Source organism: Lepidochelys kempii, chromosome 11, assembly GCF_965140265.1.
Source record: "Lepidochelys kempii isolate rLepKem1 chromosome 11, rLepKem1.hap2, whole genome shotgun sequence".
NCBI lineage: Eukaryota > Metazoa > Chordata > Testudines > Cheloniidae > Lepidochelys > Lepidochelys kempii.
Window position 1 is genome coordinate 47,662,376 of NC_133266.1, and position 23,510 is coordinate 47,685,885.

Sequence of the window (23,510 nt, forward strand, 5' to 3'; positions counted from 1 at the left end):
GAGTATTTGTTGTAGGACACACATCTGGTTGGCTCAAGGACTAGAATGCTAGACCATCCTAGAGTAATTCTAGTAGTGTTGAATACTTGGTCTCCTGCAATTGAAGCCTCTTTCCTTACATCAAAGGCCTAACTTGTGGCAAAAATATTTTTTTAGATGAAGGGCATTTAGATGAAATCACATTTACTGCCACTGCTTAAATCATCTCTTTCAGTCAACACTTTCCTTTCAATTTCCAAACTATCCAGTTGAACCATTCTATTTCTTGAAGCAGGAGTCATCCTTGGCTATGTTCATGTCTGAGTGGCGGAAATAATGGCGTTTTTATTGCCATTGCTATCTAGAATTTCTTTGGTGGTTGGGCCATTGTGATGTAATGACGACAATTGATTACGTTTCCTTCCTTATTTTCAGGATCATCCTCCCTAATGTTGGTCTAACTAATAATATGGGAAGGTCTTTTGAACATATTTTCTTTGGTAGGAAGAGGTTTTTGCTTTGTTCCTTTGTGGTACTCTGTCCCACTTGATGTCTGTTCAGCACATTCCTTGCATTCTGTTGAAGTATTCAGGGTGCAGTGATGGGATGATGCTCCTTCATGCCCAAGTCCCCTTTCCTTCACATTGCGAAGTTCAGTGGGCAGGGGAGCATGCTTTCAGTGTTTACTTATTCTCAGCAGTGGTTGGGAAAGTGGTCTTACATGTGGCGAGCCTTCCAGTCTTGGACTAATAATGCTGCCTTGCTGGGTTTGTGAGGTACTGAGGCAGTGTGGTGAGGGAGGTGTGCTCATAGAGAGTGCTCCATCAAGAGTCACAGTCAAGCTGTAAACACCAGAATACTGCCCCGAGGGTCAGACGTTGGCAAGTCTAGCACAGAATGCAAGCTTGTTACCTGCCAAAAAAAAAATTAAAATTTTCAGTAATTTTATGTCTGAGCATTTGCAGCTGGCAGGTGTGTAGGAGAGCCGCTAGAAAGGGTGTGGCCAAACCAGGTATGACTTCTTGGCAGGAAAATTCAGCTACCTCTGTTTACACTGGAGAAGGGACATGTGCAGTAGTTAGGACTAGTGAATGTTAGGATTTAAAATACCATCAACACAGATAAGTTGCCAAAAGACCAGCAGAGAATTGACTAATTATCAAAGCAACCATTAAACATGCAAAATTCCCCTCCCCCACCACCCCATACACAGCTAGGCTACTTCCTTAGCAGATTTTGACAGCAAAGCTTGAGACATCCAGGACCTGTTAATTGAAAGATGGGAGCCCTTTTACCACAAATATACTGTACTTCAACCAAGAGCTATTTAAATTAATATTAGAACACAGAATTTTGATGTCTTAAAACTAGGGTATTTAACCAATAAGTTGCATCAGATCTCCCATCTAACTTCTTCATAAACCAATTAACTTATCTAACATTATGATACTATATAAGCAATATAAAAAGCAACATTTTTATTTCCCTACTTTTAAAAATAGATTGAATAAGTAATCAATATGGATGTAATGAGCGACCTCCTCATTATTTCTATTTCACCCCATTGGCTTGTTTTCCTTTAGACAGAAGAAACCATTGTAACCCATGAGCACACAACAGCTCTTTGATCACAGCAAAAGTTACCAGTGTGTACATAAGTTGTGTCCAAGAACAGGGGCCCTATACAATGTCCAGAGTCAGAGCTGTTGAGAACCACAATCTTTATGGTGCTGATCAAAGAGCAAACCATCTGGTCAGCTTTCAGACTAAATGAGCCAACTCTATCCTGCATGCCAATTTGCATGACTGACAAAAACAGATCTATTATATATCTGTCTTGTTCTGTAATGTTTGATGTCATGGTTTTAGCAGCATTCTCTTAAATTCTACAATTATTTTAATTTTTACTCTTTCTTTCCCTCTATAGATGCAACGGGTGTTGGTATGCACCAGAGATACACTTTTCTTGTTGTACCTTGTAAAATGAAAAGTTGAAGGTCAGTGGCATTCAACTGAGGTTTCAGGTGTTTTTAAAAATTCCTTCCTCTGAAGTTTTTATAGGTTATCTACTCTACCGTAGAGCTCTACACAAAGCTGAATATTAAAAAGTCTTAATCCTTCCAAGTGAAGGGATGATATTTAATCAATTGAGAATGGAAAAGCAATGCACAAGATCCGTGTTAAAACTTGTTGTGCTAGGATAAATTAAGATTTTAATTGTAATTTTACATTAAAAATAATTCACCAACATGTAATACAGTCTAGTGTTTATTGTATGTTATGGAAGGTACACTGGAATTTCAAAAATTTAAAACATATAAAAAGTGGTTAAGGGCTAACATTTTTTTATCAACACCTGATAAATGTGTAAGAACGTTTATTATACAGCAGGGTACAATGGTAGTGTTAATGCCAACAGGGCACCATGAAAGTTAGTCTAAAATTTTTTCCCACTTTGCTTTATACAAACAACATCACTTTGCCTCTGTTTAAGAAGATCGGGAGAGGATTGCTGTCTAAGGATAAGCAGTCCTAGAACATTTTTAATGTTATTTAGTGTCCTAGTACTTAGATTAGTGAATGTTTCAAAAACATAAAGGAAAGTAGAAATGTTGTAATTACTTCACAGAAATGCACATCCAATTCTTGTTTTCAATAAGAACAATAGGTACAGATTATAACTTTCCCTATATGAAATAATTTACACACAGAGGAAAACTAGAACACTATCTAAAATAATCACTAAATACATTTTTCTTCTTGGAAATAAACAAGCAATTATGGTTTTGCATGATCAAATATCAAAAACATAGCAGAAGTAGTGTTTTTCTTTTAAAGATAACCGATACTCTAAAAATAAAAAAAGGAGTATTTTCCATGTGTGTGCAACCTAAAATCAACCAAGCTCATATTGTAGTACAACCATATTAAGAAACCACGGATCAGAAATACAACCTTATGGAAGAAAGTTTATAATCCACAAAACTGTTGGCCAGGCCATAAAGTAAAATAGCTCCACAGTTTACAGGTAAAACTGAGGCAACATAGATGCGTGCTAAGTCTTCAGTCAGTCGATATTTATGTAGAGGCTGTGACACTTTGTTTGTAGACAGCATGGTATGCATTTCTCAGCAAGACATAAGGGAAACAAGACTCCAAAAGATCCATGGTCAGGAACGGAGACTCCTGCACAATCTGAAAAACACCAAAGATGTATCAAGATTCTCTAATGTTCAATGATGAGAATCATCTACATCATTTGATTAATACCAGCCTGCGCCACAACAGCATTTATATTTCTTCGGCTGAAAAGGGAAATACTGCAGCGTGTTCATCCCACAGTCCTTTCAAGTACAACGTTTAAGCAAACATACAAAGCTTTTTAAAGCTAGTTGCAAATATTTCAAACAGGCTTGTGACACTAAAATAAATGCTCAGAGCAGATGTCTCATGGGTTATCCTCACAGTTTAATTTGCACTAATTTACTGTGACATCAATATAGAGCTGTATCCGTTAATCAATTGTGAAAATTACTTGAATACTACTATAACTTTTTCTGGCATTTGTTGACAACACAGAGAAAGATAATACTCAATAGTAAAAGAATTGTGCAGAGGGACGGGAGAAAAAAATCAAAAGGACTTCAGTTCTTCATGTCATTCTATTGTCATGATGTCAAAAAGTATTTCTATTGGTTGATGAGTTACAACAGCAAGGGTGTCTGTCAAAAAGGCCTTTGTTGTTAGGAATAAACAATGAGCATGAGAACTTACCATGTCTAGCAGTAAATAAACAGATTCTCTGTTCCTTGTAGTAGTTTTGTCCGTCTCCTGACCAATTTTCAGTAGACTAGATGATGCAAGCTACAAAAAATTATTAAAAAACGATAAACATTTTAAAATATATATCATATCATTTTTGTGCTCTACTTTAAGTTGATCAATTTTTGCTACTTTTGTTAAGTTTCTTTTAACTAATCTCCCTAACCAGTGTAGTTATTAGTACAACAGAATACATAATGGAAAGGAAGTACCATAACTACATTACAAGCATGCTTTCTGCATATTGTGTTTTGCTCTGCTAGGCATGTGCCTTTTTTGTAGAAATCAAATGTGATTAGCAGTGCTTGACATGCGTATTTGAGGGGAGAAAAAACAAGATTATTGCACAGAATTTCCAGGTGAAATCCTCGCTTTCATGAAGTCAGCAGTTTTGTCACTGACCAATTTTTTCCTTCCAATATGTATGCACGTTTACTTACTCTTCTTGCATGATCAATACAAATAATTTTTTTAAAATTTATCATTCCATATCCTGGTCCTGATGTGGTGGAGAGAGAAAAAAAAGTATCAAATGCTCAAATTCTAATACTACATATAATTAAAGAAATGCATACATTATTATTTTATGACAATGGCAGGTTAAAGTGTAGGCAAACCAAACTACTTGTTTCTGCGATAAAGGCCCAGATACAGCAAAAATCAAAGCCCCCGCTTAAGTCTTTGCAGGATCAGGGTCACAGACTTCAACAAAATATTTTGATCCGAAATGAACTGTTAACTTTATTGTCATGAACTGTAGAATACACAAATAAGAAATAAATTTGTTCAACTTCCAGAAGCAGAATTTTCAAGATTAGTACATGCCAATGAAGCAACAGCCCCATGCCTAAATATCTGCTCACAAATCTAAATTTCTGATTTGGAAATTTTCACTTTAAAATATTCCTGAAGACTGAATCACTGTCCGTTACAAAAAAAGAGTTTAATAATTTGCCAAAAGAAAAAAAAATAAGTCTATTTTTAATCTAAGGTGATAGTATTCACATTTCAAAAAATCTTTTAGAACATTCCCATATTTAATTTCAATGGGCAGGAGCAATTAGGTTATCTAGTACATTCCTTTATCAGAAGATAATTATTTCCCACAGTATATTTTCTTGAGCTCCAGGCCTTCTCAAGCTAACTGTGAAAAAAAAAATTCTTTAAAGAAATTGGAAGACACCAAGTTGAATAAAGTAAAGTCAGTGACTACAGTACTTTAATTACAGTCTGAGCAGTCAAAGAAAACACATGTACCATCTAGATCACATGATCAAAAATGAAATTCTTGCAGCAAAAATGTTTTTATATCACATGAAACTGCACTGTTTTCCTTTGCTTGTCAAGCACATACAATTTGACATGACCATTTTTCATGTTTTGCTACAAGCAGCTGCGGCAGACAATATCCGCTCATGAGGTCAATGGGTTAAGATGCTTTTTTTCCTTCCATAAAGTAACAATGCATTACCAGAAGTGAGAATTTTGCAAAAAGTACTGCCTACTGTACCTCTCTAACTATTAAAGATAAAGACAGATTCCCGCCTCCCCACATTCACACAAAAATATGTTTAATATGCCCAAGTAAGGTTGTCATTTCTGTCCACATTTCTTAAAGTTGGCCACCCAAAAACAAAGGCACTCAAAATCACTGGCTATTTTTGAAAATTTAGACCAGACTATCTACTTGGCCGTCTGTTATTTTAACCGTATGTACCCCTGAAGTACTGAGAGCCAATTTTTAAGTTAAATTTCTATTTTAAAAACACAATGAAGTATGCTAAAACCCAAAACCATAAACCACAGATTTATGTATTTGACAAGTTACAAAGATCTGATCCTAAAGCAGATAAGTGTTGGAGACAGATTTTTGAGCATGATGGCGAGTCAGGTCATTCCAGATTAATCTAGATATACTAAGCCAAAACATTACATATCACAGATATGACCTGGATCTCCAGTTCACACTGAAGGCACCACTAATTCTCTTACACAAGTTTTCTTGGCTGTCTAGAGCCCTATACTCCACCTAATGGCTACTGCACAAACAGAACTTCAATGTCAAAAGTACAATCCAAGAGATACACCAAGTCAGCTAAGGTTACTTGTTATGACAGACTAACATATAATAAACTAAAAGTACAATATATCTTGTGGAAAATCTCTTGGAGCTTCATAAGGATATAAACATTGATTTCACATACACTATACTTAACTGTTTCCGATCTTGCATTACAATCTAGAAGATCATGTACTCTATTTTTAATATATATATACACACACACACACACGTAATTACAGTATATATACACACACACTACAAAAATGCTACATGCGTTTCAGGCTCAAGTTTAACTTTCATGTAATAGCATATCAACTGACCGATGTTTAACCACCTCTTGTAATATCACACATTTAATCTATACACATCTAAGTCTTTGTACTATTCATTTGCATTCTGTGTATCAAAATTAAGACAATTTATAACCAGTTTAAATATAAATGAGAGTAAAATAGTTCCTTAAAATTACATTTTCAATCTGAATTTTGAAAGTATCTGCAGACCACTAAATCAGAGATTAATTTCTTAAGAATAAAGTACAACTATCCACTCTTGACACAAAGTTTAAGAAAAAGGATAGATCTTCAAGAAATCCTTATGGACTAACAAAGCTGGGCAAATAACTGATGTTTTGGTTTGGCCAGCAAACTGAAAAAGTCAGGAAGATAATTAGGTTTAGTTCTAAAAATGTCAGCAAATTGGAAAAGTCCATTTCAGGGTCAGCAAACATACACCCATATACGTCTGAGTACCTTTATAACCTTTGGCCCAGAGGTTACAGGCTTTGCCCAGGATGTGGAACTCCCAGGTTTGAATCCCCACTCTAGAGCAGGGACTTGAAGTCAGGTCTTTCCCTCAAGCTATAGGCTATTCTAGAGCAGGTTGCTCTCAATCTCTCCTGTTGAAACTGCTCCACTTTGTACAAATTTTTAAATAGTCACTGGCCAAAGAGAGTGATGACGATGAGTCTATAGCCTAGTTATTAAGGCACCCACCTGGGAGGTAAGAGATGTAGATTCAAATCCCTCCTCTGAATCAGGCAAAAAGATTAACCTATAGCCTGGTGGTTAGGATGCTCACCTGGGAGGCGGGAAATCTGATTTAAAGCCGCTGCTCCAGAGTGGAGATTCAAACCTGGGTCACCTGCATCCCAGTGCCCTATGCACTTGACTAAAGTTAATAAAGGGGGGCAGGGCGCACGCACACACTCACTCTGCTGACTCTGAAAAACCTTTTTCCAACCAGAACTATTGAGTTGAATTAGCAAATGGTTTCAGATCCACCGAAATGGTATTTTTTGGTGAGTAAACCATTCACCCAAAAAATGTCACCCAGCTCTAACGATTAACCAACTGATTGTGTCCCCATATCTGATTTTCTCCAATTGAAAATGAAAACTGTGAAAACACTACTGCGGATAATTTAGCCTTTTTCTCTTTAGCTTAAGACCAAAGGGAAAATAACTACCAATACTAGACAAAGTACACATATATTGTTATTTCAGAAGCAAACGGATATTGCAGATCAATTGAAGTCATTTCTATTAAAATCTTTATAAATGTTATGGCAACGAAGATTAATGTAGCACTCTATACTATGCATGGGGAATACCACAGTAATATCGGTTTGCAAAGGCAAAATGTTGAGGATTTTAATGGTGACCACTGTACATCTAAAAGCTAAGTCTGAGTTGCAACAGAGGTTTAGGGTTTTGCTTTGGTTTTTTAGGCTGATTTTTGTAGCAGTCAACCCTGGTTATCAAATTGTACATACAGCCAAAAATTCTTTAAGACGGTCTTCAATGCTTCCCTTGTGGATGGTAAATAGGGCTGCAGCAATCTGGTTGATAGCTTTTGCCAGGCAATGTATGTTGTTGCAGTGCCCTAAACAAAAACACAGACATGTTATTATTTCAGCAACACTTCTCAAAACCAAATGATTCTTTGAATGTTTTAGCTGACAGGAACATAATTCGTAACTGCAACAGGGTCAAGGTTTTGCAGTGAACTAACTTGAAATGTGCTAGCAATTGTGGTGAGTGCTTTGGATCTCCGGGCCACATTCAGTAAAAAGCTTACAAAGGAAACATGTTTAGAATTAATACAATGAAATGCACTATTATATTTTACTCCCATATTGCAGGTAAGTCGCATGTAACATACTAAAAATAACAGAGGTTTATCACAACAGAGGCCCGTCTTATGCAGCCATTGCAAGGGTCATTAAAAATCACAAGGTGAGATGATTTCAGGTGTTTAAAATATTATATGGATTGAACAGGAGATCATATACATAATCAAAAATTCAAATCCCCTCCCTCCTAAGGGCTATGATTGGGAAAGATCCCAGAGACTCTTGGAATGAAGGGAACAGCTATGTTTTGGAAAAATACTTTCAATTCTGTAAAAATGAAAGATTTTGTAATTAGCTGGGTATATGGACATGTACACACAGGTGTCTTTCAGGTTCAATGAGCACAGGATTTATTCATTTTCCATGTGGTGGTTGTGGGGCAAAAGAGATCTCTTGAATAAAGCAGGGGAAGGACCTCCATTCTAAATCTGGATTTTACACACATCTGGAGAGGAGACCGGTCCAGGATAGGGTGTAAAACAGACTGTCCTCTAAAACTTTGTCAGTAATTCTCTGATAGGTGAACACTAGTAACAGCTTTTGGAGTGAACAGTTTGCATGTCATACCCAAGAGAGATTGCCTCTTCTCTGACTTGAGTGAAATAAGTGAAGAGGCTGTATGGTAGACAGGGAAGGAGAATCTGACTGTGAAACTGGCATGAATGATCTCTGCTCATCTGTCAGCGGGTGACTGGACCAAGTTTTAAGGGAAAACTAATCTCTGGCAATTAGCTTGAGATTTGGCTAACTGTCAAGATCTCAGTCTTCTGTTAGCAGGAGCAAATATGAAGGTTACTTGGGGTCTGACTCTCTGCCAGGAGACATAGAAGGAGCCCTTGGTCTTGGATAAACAAATGGCAGGCACTCAGATATGGCCAGAATATCTTGAAGTCTGTACTTTTGAGATAACATTTTCCCTCTCTTTTCCTTGGCTTGGGAACTGAAGCTAGTTCAACTTTTTAGATGGCCATATCCAGGATCTTGCCAGAGTTTAATGACACTAAAAGGAGCACAGCACGAATGAGATTGAATATATAGCTTACATCCAAAGCCAGATGCTACACTTCCGGATTGTAGAACACAGAAGGGGAAAAAGTGATAAAAGAAGGGACAAAAGCCATCTAAAAAGCATTGTGTCCTGCTTTTAGCTTTGACTAACTCAGACGTAGTCACCCAAGAAAAGGAAGCCCTTATATCCAAGGCAGGCCATGGAGGCAGAGTCCCTCTCTTCAAGGACTGCTTGTCCACCAGGTAAAGGAGATTTGTCCCCCTGACAAAAATAACTCTTTTTTGTTCAGCCTCGAGACTGAGGCATCCACCTGAGCCTATAGCAAATTCGATGCATTTATCCTTCTGCTCTTGTACAGTCAGTGGCAAGTCCCGATATAGACTTTTTTGTGCGCTGGGTAGGATCACTTAAAGGGTCTGGGAAAGTTCATGCACTTCTAGCTTTCCCCACTTTAAAGGGTTCCTCTTCGGGCCATCAGCTTCACCTGACTCCTTGTCAGAGCTACAAAATGGAGGAGTCAGACTGCCACTGGAAGAAAAATTGGTGATAGAGGGTATTTTCTAGTGCAATTTATTTATCAAAATGTACACAAGTCCTGTTCATCTTGGAGAAGTGATCAAAACTACATACAAGCCACTCCACTTACAGAGACTGCAGCTAAGACAGACAGGCCTGTCACCATGACTCAGTTCCCTTCTTTGGTTCTTGATCTGTCTCTTCTCTTTTAGGAGATTTTCTGGTCCTCCCTCCTGCCTGTGCTCTGAACATTTAATCTGGGGAAAGTTTCTAGCCCTTAGTGGTTTTGAAAAAAGCCTCCCAAAATGGAAAGCAATGCACTTTTGTCTTTCCAAATCTGCAGATAACCCTCAGAGCTATTGCTTCAGGCTATGAATCGTTCCCCCTATTCATCTAAATAAAATGTTCACATTTAAGTTTGTCATTAGGCTACACTTAATTTCTGTTCATTACAGATAATCCCAGAAAAGATGGATTTATGTGCAGAGCTCAGACTATTACTCTAGGCTTACTATCTAAAAGTTACAGTGTACATACCTATACACCTTGACGATGAAAGAAAATATGTCCCTATCAAGGAAGTTAACATTGTTGAATTAAACAGAATCTTGAAATATAAATTTCTACAAAAATGTGTGTACACACAGTAATACAAGGCAATTGCAATCTTAGTCTGCACACTTAATCGTTGTACTGCACAAGTGACCAGCTATGCCCACAAAGATCTGAAACATGGGATCTTGTGCATCTAAATTATTACATAATATATTTTCTTTAATTTGAAATTCAAAGCTTTAGAAATTTGGGGCTTTCTCCTGCTGCTTCTACTAATTCTGGGAAAGCTGGGGAAGGAAATGATTGACAAGCTAGATGTCCTATGTTAATTAAGCTTTGTCCTGTGCAGGATATAGAGCAGATTCTGGTAAAGACAAAGAAAGAAAACTTAGTGGGTCAAGTGAATGGACACAGACTCCACATATTCCTATTGAAAAGTGATTTGTGTGTGTTTTGGAGCAGTTTTGACAATTTTTTCTATTAAACTTAGTTTGAAAGAGTTAAACATTTTTTTTGTGGATTACAAACAAAGAATTTCCTTGAGGCAAAGATCTTTATCTTTTAATAAGAAAGGAAAGTAGCAAAAATTCCTTAGACGATGATTCTACTTACAATTCATTCCTTCTAGATTTAAAAAAAAAAATTTTTTTTTTAGTAGCTGAGATATTAAACCATTAAGGCATATGAATAGGCACAAATCCAATGTAGCAGTAATAAATTAACAGTTACTAAAACAACACATATGCTAATCAATATAAATTCTTAGACTAATCAAAATGGAAAATATGTTTTAGGTCATCTGCTTTGTGTGCGAGTTAAACGTTAACTCCTAAAGTGCATATTTTAGAACTGCATCTAGTCTTCAAAATTTCAAGTGGATTATATTCATTTTTAATACATCATGTTTCAAAACAAGATTAAGGTAAATGATTTTAAAAATTTCTAATCATGTTTCTGTTGTGATTTAGATTCAGTTCAACCTGACTGTTAGAGCCATCCACCATAAAGCATATGATAATAAAATAAATACATTTTGCTATTCCAAAGAGCAAGCATTTGAGAAAAAAACGCTTAAAAGATTAATAATCAAGGTATTTCAACAAGAACATATTCAGACCAAAAATGTACCACCACCAAATAAATAATACCTTCAATGGCAGGGCTATATTGAGACATCACGTTACTGGCCAAAGTTGGCAAGGACACTGCCACAAAGACCATGAGAAGGCAGGCAATTTTATATTCTTCTTCTGGACTAATATTTTCTGAAAATAAGAAGAAAATTCTTCAATTTAAAAGCTACTCTGAGATTTATCCCATGACAACGGAGCAGAAAGTTGCCTTTTTGGTCTGTCGTAATTCATGTCACATTTTCTGAAATATTATTGCCACCACCTTTAATGAGACTATAAAGTTAAAAAAGTCAAGTAGTGAATTGCAGTATCTAGCACACTATTAAAGGCCAGCATGTATTGACTAAGTGATGATAGTAAAAAGAAAAAGGAGGACCTGTGGCACCTCAGAGACTAACCAATTTATTTGAGCATAAGCTACAGCTCACTTCACTGGATGCACTCGATGCATTGTTAGTCTCTAAGATGCCACAAGTACTCCTTTTCTTTTTGCGAATACAGACTAACACGGCTGCTACTCTGAAACCTGATGATAGTAAGTCACTCCATCCAACTGCAGAAACAGATGGGAATTAAAATACAAGACCCCAACACCAAAAGGAATGAGCTAAAATAAAATGCTATGTCCTGTTCACACAATTTAACTCCTTCATAGTTACTGGGGTAGGTTGTACTAAAACTACCAAGGGAAGAGAGATCGGAATCACACAAACTTTAAATAATATTTACTAATGACATTTTAAAAAGCCATTCAGGCTGTTTGAACCCAATATGTGATTTAATATTAAAATAATAGTGATAAATGTCTTCAGGAACTTAAACGTATTTTTGCCCACCTCAAAGCTACCCCTACTAAGAAAATGGAAAAAAGTAACTTTCGGTATGATCTCTAACGGTCCATGCTCTATAGACATCCAGCCAATAGCAAGAACAAAGCAAATAAGATGTATTCATAGATTTGTGTTACCACAGTCATCTACTTTTTCTTTTGAAGGGAATAATCAAAGTGTTTAATAAGAAACATAGGGAACAAAATGAATATCTGCCGAACAGCTTTAAGAATTTCATTTATTTTTATGCCTCTAAAAGGATATTTATTGTGAGTCAAAAAAATGGGAAAACTGGAAGGATTTGCAATGGCCCTTTAAAACAAATGTAACAATTTCAGATTCTATGGCAACTTGTCTTGGATGCTTTCACAGGCATAATTTAAAATGCTTTCCTTTGTCTGCTTTCATGTTAATGTTTTGCATAAAACACAACCTTCATATATTTCATAATATTGGTTTGTTAACTGCTTCTTAAAATCTGACATTTTTAAACATTCATAGTAGAGAGGAAAGGATTTAATAGTTACTGTGCATCAGAAAATAGACTATTTGCCTTCTGTTATCCTCAACACACAACCCAGTATCTTCCTCTCCTTAAATGAATCCAGTTTTTCCCAAAGGCATTACATTCACCCACCTTTCACCTATTATCCATTTCTAGAGCAGTTTCCCCAATGCAGCTGGCTCACAAAACTCCAGGCTACATATCAGTGCATTTTATGCAGCATGCATAGCAAATGCTTAAGTTCCAAATGAAAATTCACCTGGCAATATACGTGGCTCATCTGAGGCAATACAGAAGAGCCAGTAATCCACCAACAGCTCTTTGCTTACTACTGCAAATATCTGCACGTGTTTCTGGATTTTTTTAACATCAAAAAGAGTCAGAGTGCATTGCTAAATATACTTTTGAAAGATTATATGACTTGTTACCTGATTTTTGGGAAGAGAGTGCTACAACCAAGGCAGGATCAATCTCACATGGCAATCCAGCAGCAGATGACAGCTCATATACATTCATTGCCACCTGAGACACAGAACAGTAATTATTACAAGGTGAAAAACACCAAATGTTCTCTAAAAATCTCATTTCTGAACACAGCTGTACTGAAATGTTTAAACTGCAGAGTTTGAGAACACTAGGGATTTCAGTCTCTGAAATATGATAAAGAACCTTTGGATTTGTATTATGTCTAACCTACAATGAACAGCTGGTTCAGCACTTGGTTTGCTAGGAGGTTATCATTTCTTGCTGTCAAGGCAAACAAGGTTTTTGTAACTTTCCTCAACTGCCTCCAGCACAAACATCTTAGCATCCAGTTAGCTCTTCTAACTGAAAGGAAAGATGCAGAAAGTAAAGCTAACAAAGATGTAAGCAATCAGATCAGACGTGTCAAACAATGTTTTAAAAGTATTTTAACAAAAACACAGCCAATTAAGACCATATGTTGATGCAGTGTTACCAATTAAATGCACAAGAGTGAGGAAAAAAGTTAATGGTCCTATAATAATGCTAAATTAGGTGAACATTTTCAAAGTGACAAGGGATTTTGGGTACCCAACCTACGACATCTTATAAGGGTCCTTATTTTCAGAGAATGAGTATTCAGAACTTTCTGAAAAATTAGGTCCACATAAGGTGTCTCAAGTTAGGAACCCAAAATTCAATAGTTACTTTTGAAAAATCTTAGTCTTAGAATGCTGTACATCCTATATATTTTATATTTAAATTAGTGATTCACAACTTTGTTTTTGTTGAACACCCCTGTGGGACAGATTGAAAGGTAAACACCCAGGTTCCATACTCTTTTACATCATATTCTGAAACATTTGCCTTTTTTCCTGTTCATTCTCTCTCTCATTCTTTAAAACCCCTTTAAAAATATATTTATTACCCTTCACAACTCTTGTACAATAGCTAATTTTTAATCATGGAGGCCAAGAACCTAACAAGATTAAAAAAAGAATTAGATTTTTATATGCTGAATGAGACTATTCACAATTAAACTTTTATTTTTTTTTAAAGTATTTTTTTCCTCAGAAAGACACATTTTCATTCTTCTGGCTTAAGCCAAACAATAGCCAATGTGGGAAGAAACTCCCCCTTTGGGCTGGCTACTCCATAAATGCCCACTACAGAGTTCCTGGCACCCTGCTCTGAAGCATCTGGTACTAGTTATAGAGGCCACTGGACCAGATGGGCTTCTGGTCTGATCCAGTGTGAAAGTATCCAGTCTCCCAGGAGAGATTGCATATTTTTCTTAGAAGCTCAACCACTTCATTTTCAGGTACTTTCAGAACTTCTGCAAGTAAACAATCCTGCTCTTATTAGTTTGTTCCCCTCTCATTTATCTACCTGTTCCAGCACCACCTCTTTTGATATTTCAACGTCTGGAAGTACACCTCATCTTTATTTCCTAAAACGAGAAAGCATCTTCCTAACATGCTCTGTTGTGAAGGTTGATACAAAGAAATCATTTAGCTTCATTGCAATGTCCCTTATCTTTTTAATTGCCCGTCTACGCTGGTGGTTGAGTAGGCCAAACATTTTTCTCAGGAGCTTCCTGCTTTTAATATCTGTTTAATGCATTTCATATTGTTTTTGTGTCATTCAGTATTTGCTCTTCTAATTATCTTCTAGCCTTCCTCATTTTTAACCTTACATATTACTTGCCATAAGTAGTTTATGCTCCTTTTATTGGCTTCACGAGGAGGGCTGGATCTCCATTTTCTGAGACCTACCTCTGGTTTGAATAACCTTTTGAACCTTGCCATAAAACCATGTTATTTTTTCCTTGCCTTCCTTTTTGTTGTTGTTTATTGGTATACATACCTTTTGACATTTCTGCTGTAAGCCACCTTTTTAAAAAAAAATCTGGTGCTGTAAGGTTTGACATCACAGGATTTACTTATGGTTTACTGGATTTGTACAGTTTGAAGGAAGGCGATAAAGTGGCACAAATACCTTTCATTACAAGCAGATGTATTAATAAAGTACACAGATTTGGCAAAGTTACCCTATAAAGTGGCCACCTTTTACAGTGCTCCTTAAATCTTAAACACACTTAAGCTGTAAAGCTTCTTCTCACTGACCACAAGTGTTTATCTTTACCCTTAATTGATACTAGTTTGGTTAGATAAACAATACTTTGTGCTTCTTCAGCTAACAGACACAGGGTTCTGCAGTGAAGTTTCCTGCTACAGCGAACTCCTATAAATCATACTTTCCTTTTCTCATATTCATATAGGAATGACATGTGTGAGAAAACCACACCCAGTTTATTCTTCTAATGATGAAATGTCTATGGCTGAACATTCAGTTAACAGAGTACATCATTTATAAACACCTAGAGGATAATAGGGTTAATAAGGAATAGCAAACTTTGATTTCTCAAAAACAAATCTTGCCAAACCAACCTAATTTCCTTTTTTGACAGGGTTACTGGCCTAACAGATTGGATGGAAGGGGGCCGATAACATTTGATTTTTAGTGAGGCTTTTGATACAGTCCCACATGATACTCCCTAAGTAAACTAGCGAAATGCAGTCTAGATGAAATCGCTATAAGGTGGGTGCACAACTGGTGGAAAGACCAAACTCAGAGTAGTTATCAATGATCTACTTTCAAACCAGGATGGCACGTCTAGTGGAGTTCCACAGGTGTTGGTCCTGGGTCCAGCATTGTTCAATTACATTTTCATTAATGACTTGGGTAATGGCATGGAGAGTATGTTTCTAAAATGGGCAGATGACCCCAAGCTGGGAGGAGTTGCAAGCTTTTGGAGAGCAGAATTAGAATTCAAAACAATTTTGACAAACTGGATAACCGGTCTTAAATTAGCAAGATGAAAGTCAATAAAAGTAAGTGCAAAATACTTCACTTAAGGAAAAAATCAAGTGCACAACCACACAATGTGAAGTAACTGGTTAGTGGTAACTGCTGAAAAGGATCTGGGGGTTATCACAAATTGAATGAGTCAACAGTATGAGACAGTTTAAAAAAAAGGCTAATATTCTAGGGCATATGTAAGACACAGGAGGCAACTGTCCTGCTCTACTTGGCACTGGTGAGGCCTCAGCTGAAGTACTGCGTCCAACTCTGGGTGCCACGCTTTAGGAAAGATGTGGACAAACTTGACAGAGCCTGGAGGAGAGCAGGTTTAGAAAAACTGACCTATGAGGAAAGGTTACAACTGAACATGTTTAATATTGAGAAAAGACGACTGACAGGAAATCTGATAAGAGTCTTCAAGTATGTTAAGGGTTGTCATAAAGAGAATGGCAATCAATTGTTCTCCATGTCCACTGAAGGTAGGACAAGAAGAAATGGGCTTAATCTGCAGCAAGGGAGATTTATGTTAGATAGTAGGAAAAACTTGCTAATTATAAAGGATAGTTAAGCTCTGGAATAGGCTTCCAAGGCAGACTATGGAATCCCCATAACTCAGTGGTCCCCAAACTTTTCAGGATCACGCCCCCATCCCATATCTGTCCGCACCCCCACCCAGCCAGGGACACAGCTCCAGGGTTGAAGGAGGGACATGGACGAGGTAAGGCAGCCGAGGCTTGGGCCACAACTGGGGTCAGGGCTGGCATCCGGGGCAGGGCCAGGAACGGAGCTGGGTGGTGCTCCCTCCCCACCCTCCATGGGGGCTGGCCCAGGACCCAGCAGTGCCCCCTCCCAACCCCGCAAATGGTCTTCCGCACCCCCTTTAGGGGGCACACCTCACAATTTGGGCACCTCTGCCATAAATGGAGATTTTTAAAAGCAGGTCAGACCAACACCTGTCAGGGACAGTCTAGTTTTACGAGGTCCTGCCTCAGCAGAGGAGGCTGGGACTTGACTTCTAGAGTTCTTTCCAGTCCTCCATTTCTATGATTTCCCCTTGCTACATTCAAGAAAGGCATACGTTGTACATACCCTTTTTTGAAGGGTCAAATGGAAGAAACAGTTACTAACCTTTCCATAACTGTTGTTCTTCAGGATGTGTTGCAAAGGTGTATGTGAGCTCCAATGCATAGTTTCCGAGTTTTATACTTAGCAGTATTTGTTGGGGCGGCAGGAGTGCCCTCTGCTGCCTCACACTGTGCACAGGCATAGAGCGGAGCTGCCCCTGATCCTCCTCAGTTCCTTCCCACCGGAAAGACTGACAGAGAGGGGACAGAGGGCAGGTCATGGAATGGATATGTGCACCACATCTCTAAGAACAAAAGTTACGGAAAGGTTAGTAAGCGTTTCTTATTCTTTAAGTGATTGCACGTTCATGCCACTGTAGGTGATTCACAAGCAATCCAAACTGGAGGTGGGCTTGGAGTCTATCTGAATACGGATCGGAAGATCAGTCGTCCAAATCTGGCATCGTCTTTAGACTGGAGGGAGATTGAGTAGTGAGAGGCAAACATATGACATGACGACCAGGTTGCCACTTTGCAAATGTCTAATATGGGGCGTGGGCCAGAAAGGCTGGAGAAGCTGCTTTGGACCTAGTTGAATGACCCAACAGTATCTGGAAGCATCACATTAGTCAACTGGTAACATAACCAAATTCAACTGGATATCCAAGATGAGCTCCTTTGACTCAGGATACTTGGCAGCCTTTCATTCTGTCCACAAACGTGATGAACAGCTGTGTCGAAGACCTAAAATGTTTAGTCTGGTTCAGATAAAAAGATGGAGTTCTTCTAACCTCTAGAGCATGGAGCCTCTCCTCACCTTTATGACCAAGTTTTGGAGAAAAAGGCTAGTAAGATGATCTCTTGGTTAATATGAAAACTGGAAGCCACCTTAGTAAGAAACTTTGGGTGAGGATGAAGGTAAACTTTGTGTGGAAAACTGTATATGGAGGATCTGATATTAATGCCCTCAGTTCCCCCAATCTCCTGGCTAACGAAACAGCCATCAAAAATGCCACCTCCTAGAGCAATGGGGAGAAGGTCACTAGAGGCTCAAAGGCGGAGGAGTCATCAACTTTGCTAAGACTAGAATCAAGATAGTCATGGGGGAACAGGATACTGAACCTACGGAAATAGTCTGAGGAGAGACCAGAGGATTGCAACCATGAAGACTGTTACACAGTGATGGTCAGGCTATGTAGCGAGCCACAGAGTCCAGCCTGCACAGCTGTTCTAGAAACAACTCTCTTCCACTACAGCCTGAAATTATTGTTTAATATAATCTGGGAGCTTGCCCTTAAAACATCACAAATGTATCCCACAGGGTAAAATTGTAGCGCCCCAACAGAGCTTGATGGTTCGCAGTATGAAGCCATAACCTCCTGTGGAATAAAGTTTCCTTCTGAACAAGTCTAGTTTCTTAGAAGCCTCCTGGGGTTGGCGGGCGGGGGGGAGAACAGTGCCTGGTGACCCATTTGCTGCAAGTGCCAGGGAAGATACTACCAAGAAGTCAGGAAGGGGGATGACTGTAAAAATGTTTAAATCCTTAAGAGGATACACAGTACATTCTCTCCACTCCTTTTGCAATAGGTGGCAGGGACAATGGGGTCTCCCAAAGAACCTTAGTAGGATCTAGAACAGCCTTGTTAACAGGCAGAGCTATCCTTAATGGAACCACTGGTATTAAAATGTCCACAAGCCCAAGGGACTTTTCCTCTGGATGGATGGCCAAAGCCAAAGCTATCATTCTCAACAACTCCTGCTGGACTTTGTGGTCATTCAGTGGTGGGGAAATTGGATCCACCAAAACAGCCTCATCGGGGATAAGGAAGAAGATACCAATGGCTCTTGGGGTTGATCCTTTTCCAACTCTTCTTGGGGTAGCTCCTGAGAAGGGTCCTGTCCCTGCCTGGTGCTGGGGCCAGTACATAGGGTGGACTGCTTATAACATCAATATTCTTCTCAACCAGCCGAGGAAGCAGGTTGGGAAGGAGATGGGGATGCTCCTGATTGAGGGGGAATCCCCACAAGTTCCATAAAGGCTGCTGATATGGCTTTAGCCCCCAACTGTGCACAGACCAGGGTTCCTTGAAGTATGCACCCTGCTGGAATTGAAGCTGAAAACAGGGTGGGTAGGCACACACAGAGGTTACTGGACATGTCCAGGCTGAGACACACATAAAACGCACTTCAGAATCCAAAGAAGAATCTGATTCTTCAGACCATGCAGGTCTGCCCCCAATCAGTACCGGTGAGGTAGAGTCAGATTCTGGTGAAGAGGATACCTGTGAAATCATCTGCAGCTTTCCCTAGATGGTACCATTTTTAATCTGTATCCTAATTGTTGAATCTGACGGTCCCACAATGGTGTGGCTCTGAAGCTGTGACCATTGGTGCTGATGCTAAGAGAATCTTGAAGTGCCAGGGAAGATAGTACCAAGAGATTCAACAACTCTCTTTCAGCCACAAACTCCTCAGCTGTAAATGGTACCAGGAAAACATTCTGATTTTATGGCACCGGAATCTGATGCGACAATGATGAACCTGGCATACCGGGAGTCAGTCTCACTGGGCCTGAACTAGGCTTTGGAGTCAACAAACTCCCATTTTGAGGCTTGCTCCACGAAGTGTCTTCTTTTTGAGTGCATCTCCGAGTACTTGGTAGAGCTCGAATCTCTTCGCCTCCAATCTTGAGGTGCCCAGTACAGAGTGCTTAGATGACTTGCAGTACCCTCTTCTTGGCATTGGTGAAATTGATCCATCTCTCAATTCTGTCAAAGCTGGAGGAGCACTGTTGACTGATGCAGAAGAGCTCGATACCCAAACTGAAGAAGAAGGTTCCGATGGAAAGTACTTAAGTTTAGCTGCCCTATCCTTTTTGGATCAGGGCTTAAACCCCTTACAGATACTGCACCTGTCACTAATGTGAGCCTTCCCCAAGCACATAAGACAGCCGGGGTGCAGGATACTAACTGGCATTGGTGTACCACAAGAGTATTAGGACTCGAAGCTCAGAGAACGAGGCGTAACTCTGGTTCTCTGACATAACACTGACATTGGTGCCCAGATGGGAGCTGGTGTCAAACAATCATTTTTCTTCTTTTAAAATAAATACTAAAATAAGTTAAACCACACAATTTACTCTAACACAAATTCTTAGTACAATATCTACGACGAGCTGAAGTCAGGACTTGCACAGGCATGAATGGCACCTCCAAAAACCATCACAGGGAACAGGAAGGACTGAGGGGGGTGGAGTGGCTTTGCCTTTTATGCCTGTGTGCAGTGCGTGAGACAGCAGAGGCTTCGTGCCACTCCAATGGTACAGCTAAGGGAAAAACTCTCACAATTGTGTGCTGGAGCACTCACACACCTACAGTGGAATGGACATGTGCAATCACTCAAAGGACAGGCATCTCTTATACCAGAGCAGTCCATATGTACTTCAAGTCTGGTATGCGGCCTCTCACAATAGCCCCTATCAGGTCCTTAAGGGGAGAATATCCCCTATAATGAGCAGTCAATTGTGCAATGTGATAAATTTGAGGTACTCTGACCCTGCTCATGCCTTGAAGTATGAGAGTTAATTATGCCTGTTATAGAAAAATAAACAAGTATCTTTGGTCAATATTATCCAGCTCCTTTTTATATCTAGCTATAGTACCGGACTTATCCCCTTGTCCAATAAATTAGCATAAAAAGCAGGGATTTATCAGTTTTCACTATACCCTACATAAGCTCATACTTCAATTAACCTTCTGTCTAACTCTTCCCTTTTCAGGGCTAAATAATCCTCATTTTTGCACTTCTCTCTCGTACACATAATCCCATAAGTTCAAGCCATTTTTTAGCCCTTCTCTGGGACTTTTCAATTACAGCTACATTTTTAAAGTGAGGAAACCAAGCTAAATGTAGTTCCCCAAATGATGCCATATCATTTGCCAAATAGCACAATAGGCTTTGTACTTTTTTATCCTTTTAAATAGATCAAACATCCTCCTTGCTTTGACATTCCCCCAGTTTGTGGCAGCAATCTTCAAACTGTTGACAACTTCACAGCTTCCTGTCAACTCGAAATTCAGACTATTTTACTAATGTATTTATTCATTTGCCCTTTGGCTTCTATCCCCTAATGTGTTTAAACCAAAAGAAGTTTCCGCCTTTTACTAGCCAAAAGAACTTCGTGTCATCAACAAGTTGCATCAACAAATCATTACTAAAACAGGAATGGTCCTTTTTCTGCTGCTTAACCAATTTAAATCCTTAATGAAACTTCGCTTTTTAACCCTTTGTTATATACTTCCATAAAGTCTTATATGTGACCCTTATTATCAAAAACTTGGAACACTAAGAGGTTACATAAACACAATAGCATAAATTCACAGTATATTCTTTGTTTCTGGATTTTTCATATCAAGTTAATGATTTTGCCCAATATTTTTAAGCCATAAAAATGACTCTCTCAACCAAAAACATTACCTTCATGTCAGTCTCCCTTGGAATGTGATCCTTAAAGTCTTCAATTGAACTTACAAGGAAAGGAATGTGGTAGGATAAGACCTAAGAGACAAACAAATATGCAACTAGAAAATTCTTTCAATAAAAATAATCTTAGACACTAACTTATTATGGATTTACTTTACTTTGTCATGCGTTATTTTATGCATATCAGATAGTTTATTAATCTATGAGAGAGTTGGAGGCATAATATATTCAAAATTGAGCCTAGCATTTACCAAGCGGACAAGCGCTTTTAGACCTTATTAAAGTTGAAAAACACATGCTGACACACTGTCAAAACTATCGTACAGATTCTAACAGCAGCAGCAAAATGGTTTTGAACAGTACCCAATGAATTCTCTGAAAATGCCTATTTCATCTTGCAGAACTGGGAATCTTGGGTTCAGTATGTTTCTGCACATACGCATTTTACCCACAAGGCAATTTATTTTAAGTTTAGTTTTATTTTTAAAAACACAAGACACCTGAATGCTGAGACATTTAAATATAATATTCATTCATCTTAACGTCATGCAGAATAAATTTAGTTATTTCTTACATCTCTAAGTGCTTCCTGTGCCAATGACCGAAAAGACAAGATTACGCCAATAATGGTCATCCTCTTCAGAACACTGTCAACAGCTGAATTAGAAGAAAAATAGTGAACTAGAACAGCATTTCCCAAACTTGGAGTTCTAACCCAAAATGGAGGTCACAAGGCTATTGCAAGGGGATTGTGAGATCAGCTAGTTCCTTGCTTTCAGAGCTGGGCAGCTGGAGAGCAGTGGCTGTTGGCCGGGCACTCAGCTCTGAAGGCTGTGCAAAAGTAAGGGTGGCAACACCCTACCACGTGACCCTGACTTCTGCACTGCTGCTGGCAGTGACACTGCCTTCAGAGCTGGGTGGCTGGCGAGTTGAGGCTGCTGGCTGGGTACCTAGCTCTGAAGGCAGAGCTACCACCAGCAGCAGCACAGAAGTGAGGGTGGCATAGTATAGTTGCTTAGCTCTGTAGGGATCCGCACTGATGCCGTGAAAGCTATGTCCAGTACCAAAAAGGAAAGGGGATCATCACATTCTGAAATATTTTCAAAGGGCGGCCCAGCAAAAAAATATTTAAGAACCCCCTGAACTAGAATATATCCCAAGATTTACAAAACAAGCCTTTTCAAACATTTTACCCCAAATTAATATCAGTAGGAAAATATAGAAACAACTGGAAAGTAGGTGACATTCTAACAAAGGCATAAATCACAAGAACTAAAATACACCTGACAATTGTTTTTCGTATGTAGCTGATATTTGTATCTGGCAATAAATGTATAAACTCCTATTGACTACTTCAAAAGAATGAGCTTGTTTACACACAGATGTCAATGTCTGGATGTAAACACTCTTCTCTGCATAGTTTAAAATGCCCTAAACACCCCTGTTTTTCTAAAGGAGTGGTGTGGAGAAAGTGAATAAGGAAAAGTTATTTACTTGTTCCCATAATATAAGAACTAGGGGCCACCAAATGAAATTAATGGGTAGCAGGTTTAAAACAAATAAAAGGAAGTTCTTCTTCACTCAGCGCACAGTCAACCTGTGGAACTCCTTGCCTGAGGAGATTGTGAAGGCTAAGACTATAACAGGATTTAAAAGAGAACTGGATAAATTCCTGGAGGTTAAGTCCATTAATGGCTATTAGCCAGCACAGTTAGGGAAAGTTGTCCCTAGCCTCTGTTTGTTAAAGGGTGGAGATGGATGGCAGGAGAGAGATCACTTGATCATTACCTGTTAGGTTCACTCCCTCTGGGGCACCGGGCATTGGCCACTGTCGGTAGACAGGATGCTGGGCTGGATGGACCTTTGGTCTGACCCAGTATGGCCATTCTTATGTTCTTAAGGATGCAGCAATATACCATGATGGAATCCTATTTGAAACAGGTGCATCCACAAAACTCTTTTCAAGTTCTACTCTGTATGCATGTACTTCTACATGCCTGTACTCTGAAGAATTATATTTATGGCTATTAGATGTGACACTTGGATGACAAGATCTGTTTCAATGCATGACAGGTCCCCATCCTTGACAGAAA

At 38.8% G+C, this 23,510-nt stretch overlaps 1 protein-coding gene across 4 annotated transcripts in view; it reads right to left on the reverse strand.

Annotated features, from left to right (window-relative positions):
- Positions 1-2,234: 2,234 nt before the first annotated feature.
- NCKAP1 (NCK associated protein 1) overlaps positions 2,235-23,510 on the reverse strand; it is a 112,607-nt gene continuing 91,331 nt past the window's right edge. For all 4 annotated transcript variants that reach the window (XM_073306096.1, XM_073306095.1, XM_073306094.1 and 1 more), the window contains 7 exons: positions 21,992-22,074; positions 21,412-21,492; positions 12,973-13,066; positions 11,225-11,341; positions 7,637-7,746; positions 3,754-3,843; positions 2,235-3,174 (listed from right to left, as the gene is read on the reverse strand). In XM_073306096.1, coding sequence (XP_073162197.1) covers positions 3,058-3,174; positions 3,754-3,843; positions 7,637-7,746; positions 11,225-11,341; positions 12,973-13,066; positions 21,412-21,492; positions 21,992-22,074 — 692 coding nt within the window. In that variant the 3' untranslated portion in view covers positions 2,235-3,057. The remainder of the gene's footprint in view (positions 3,175-3,753; positions 3,844-7,636; positions 7,747-11,224; positions 11,342-12,972; positions 13,067-21,411; positions 21,493-21,991; positions 22,075-23,510) is intronic.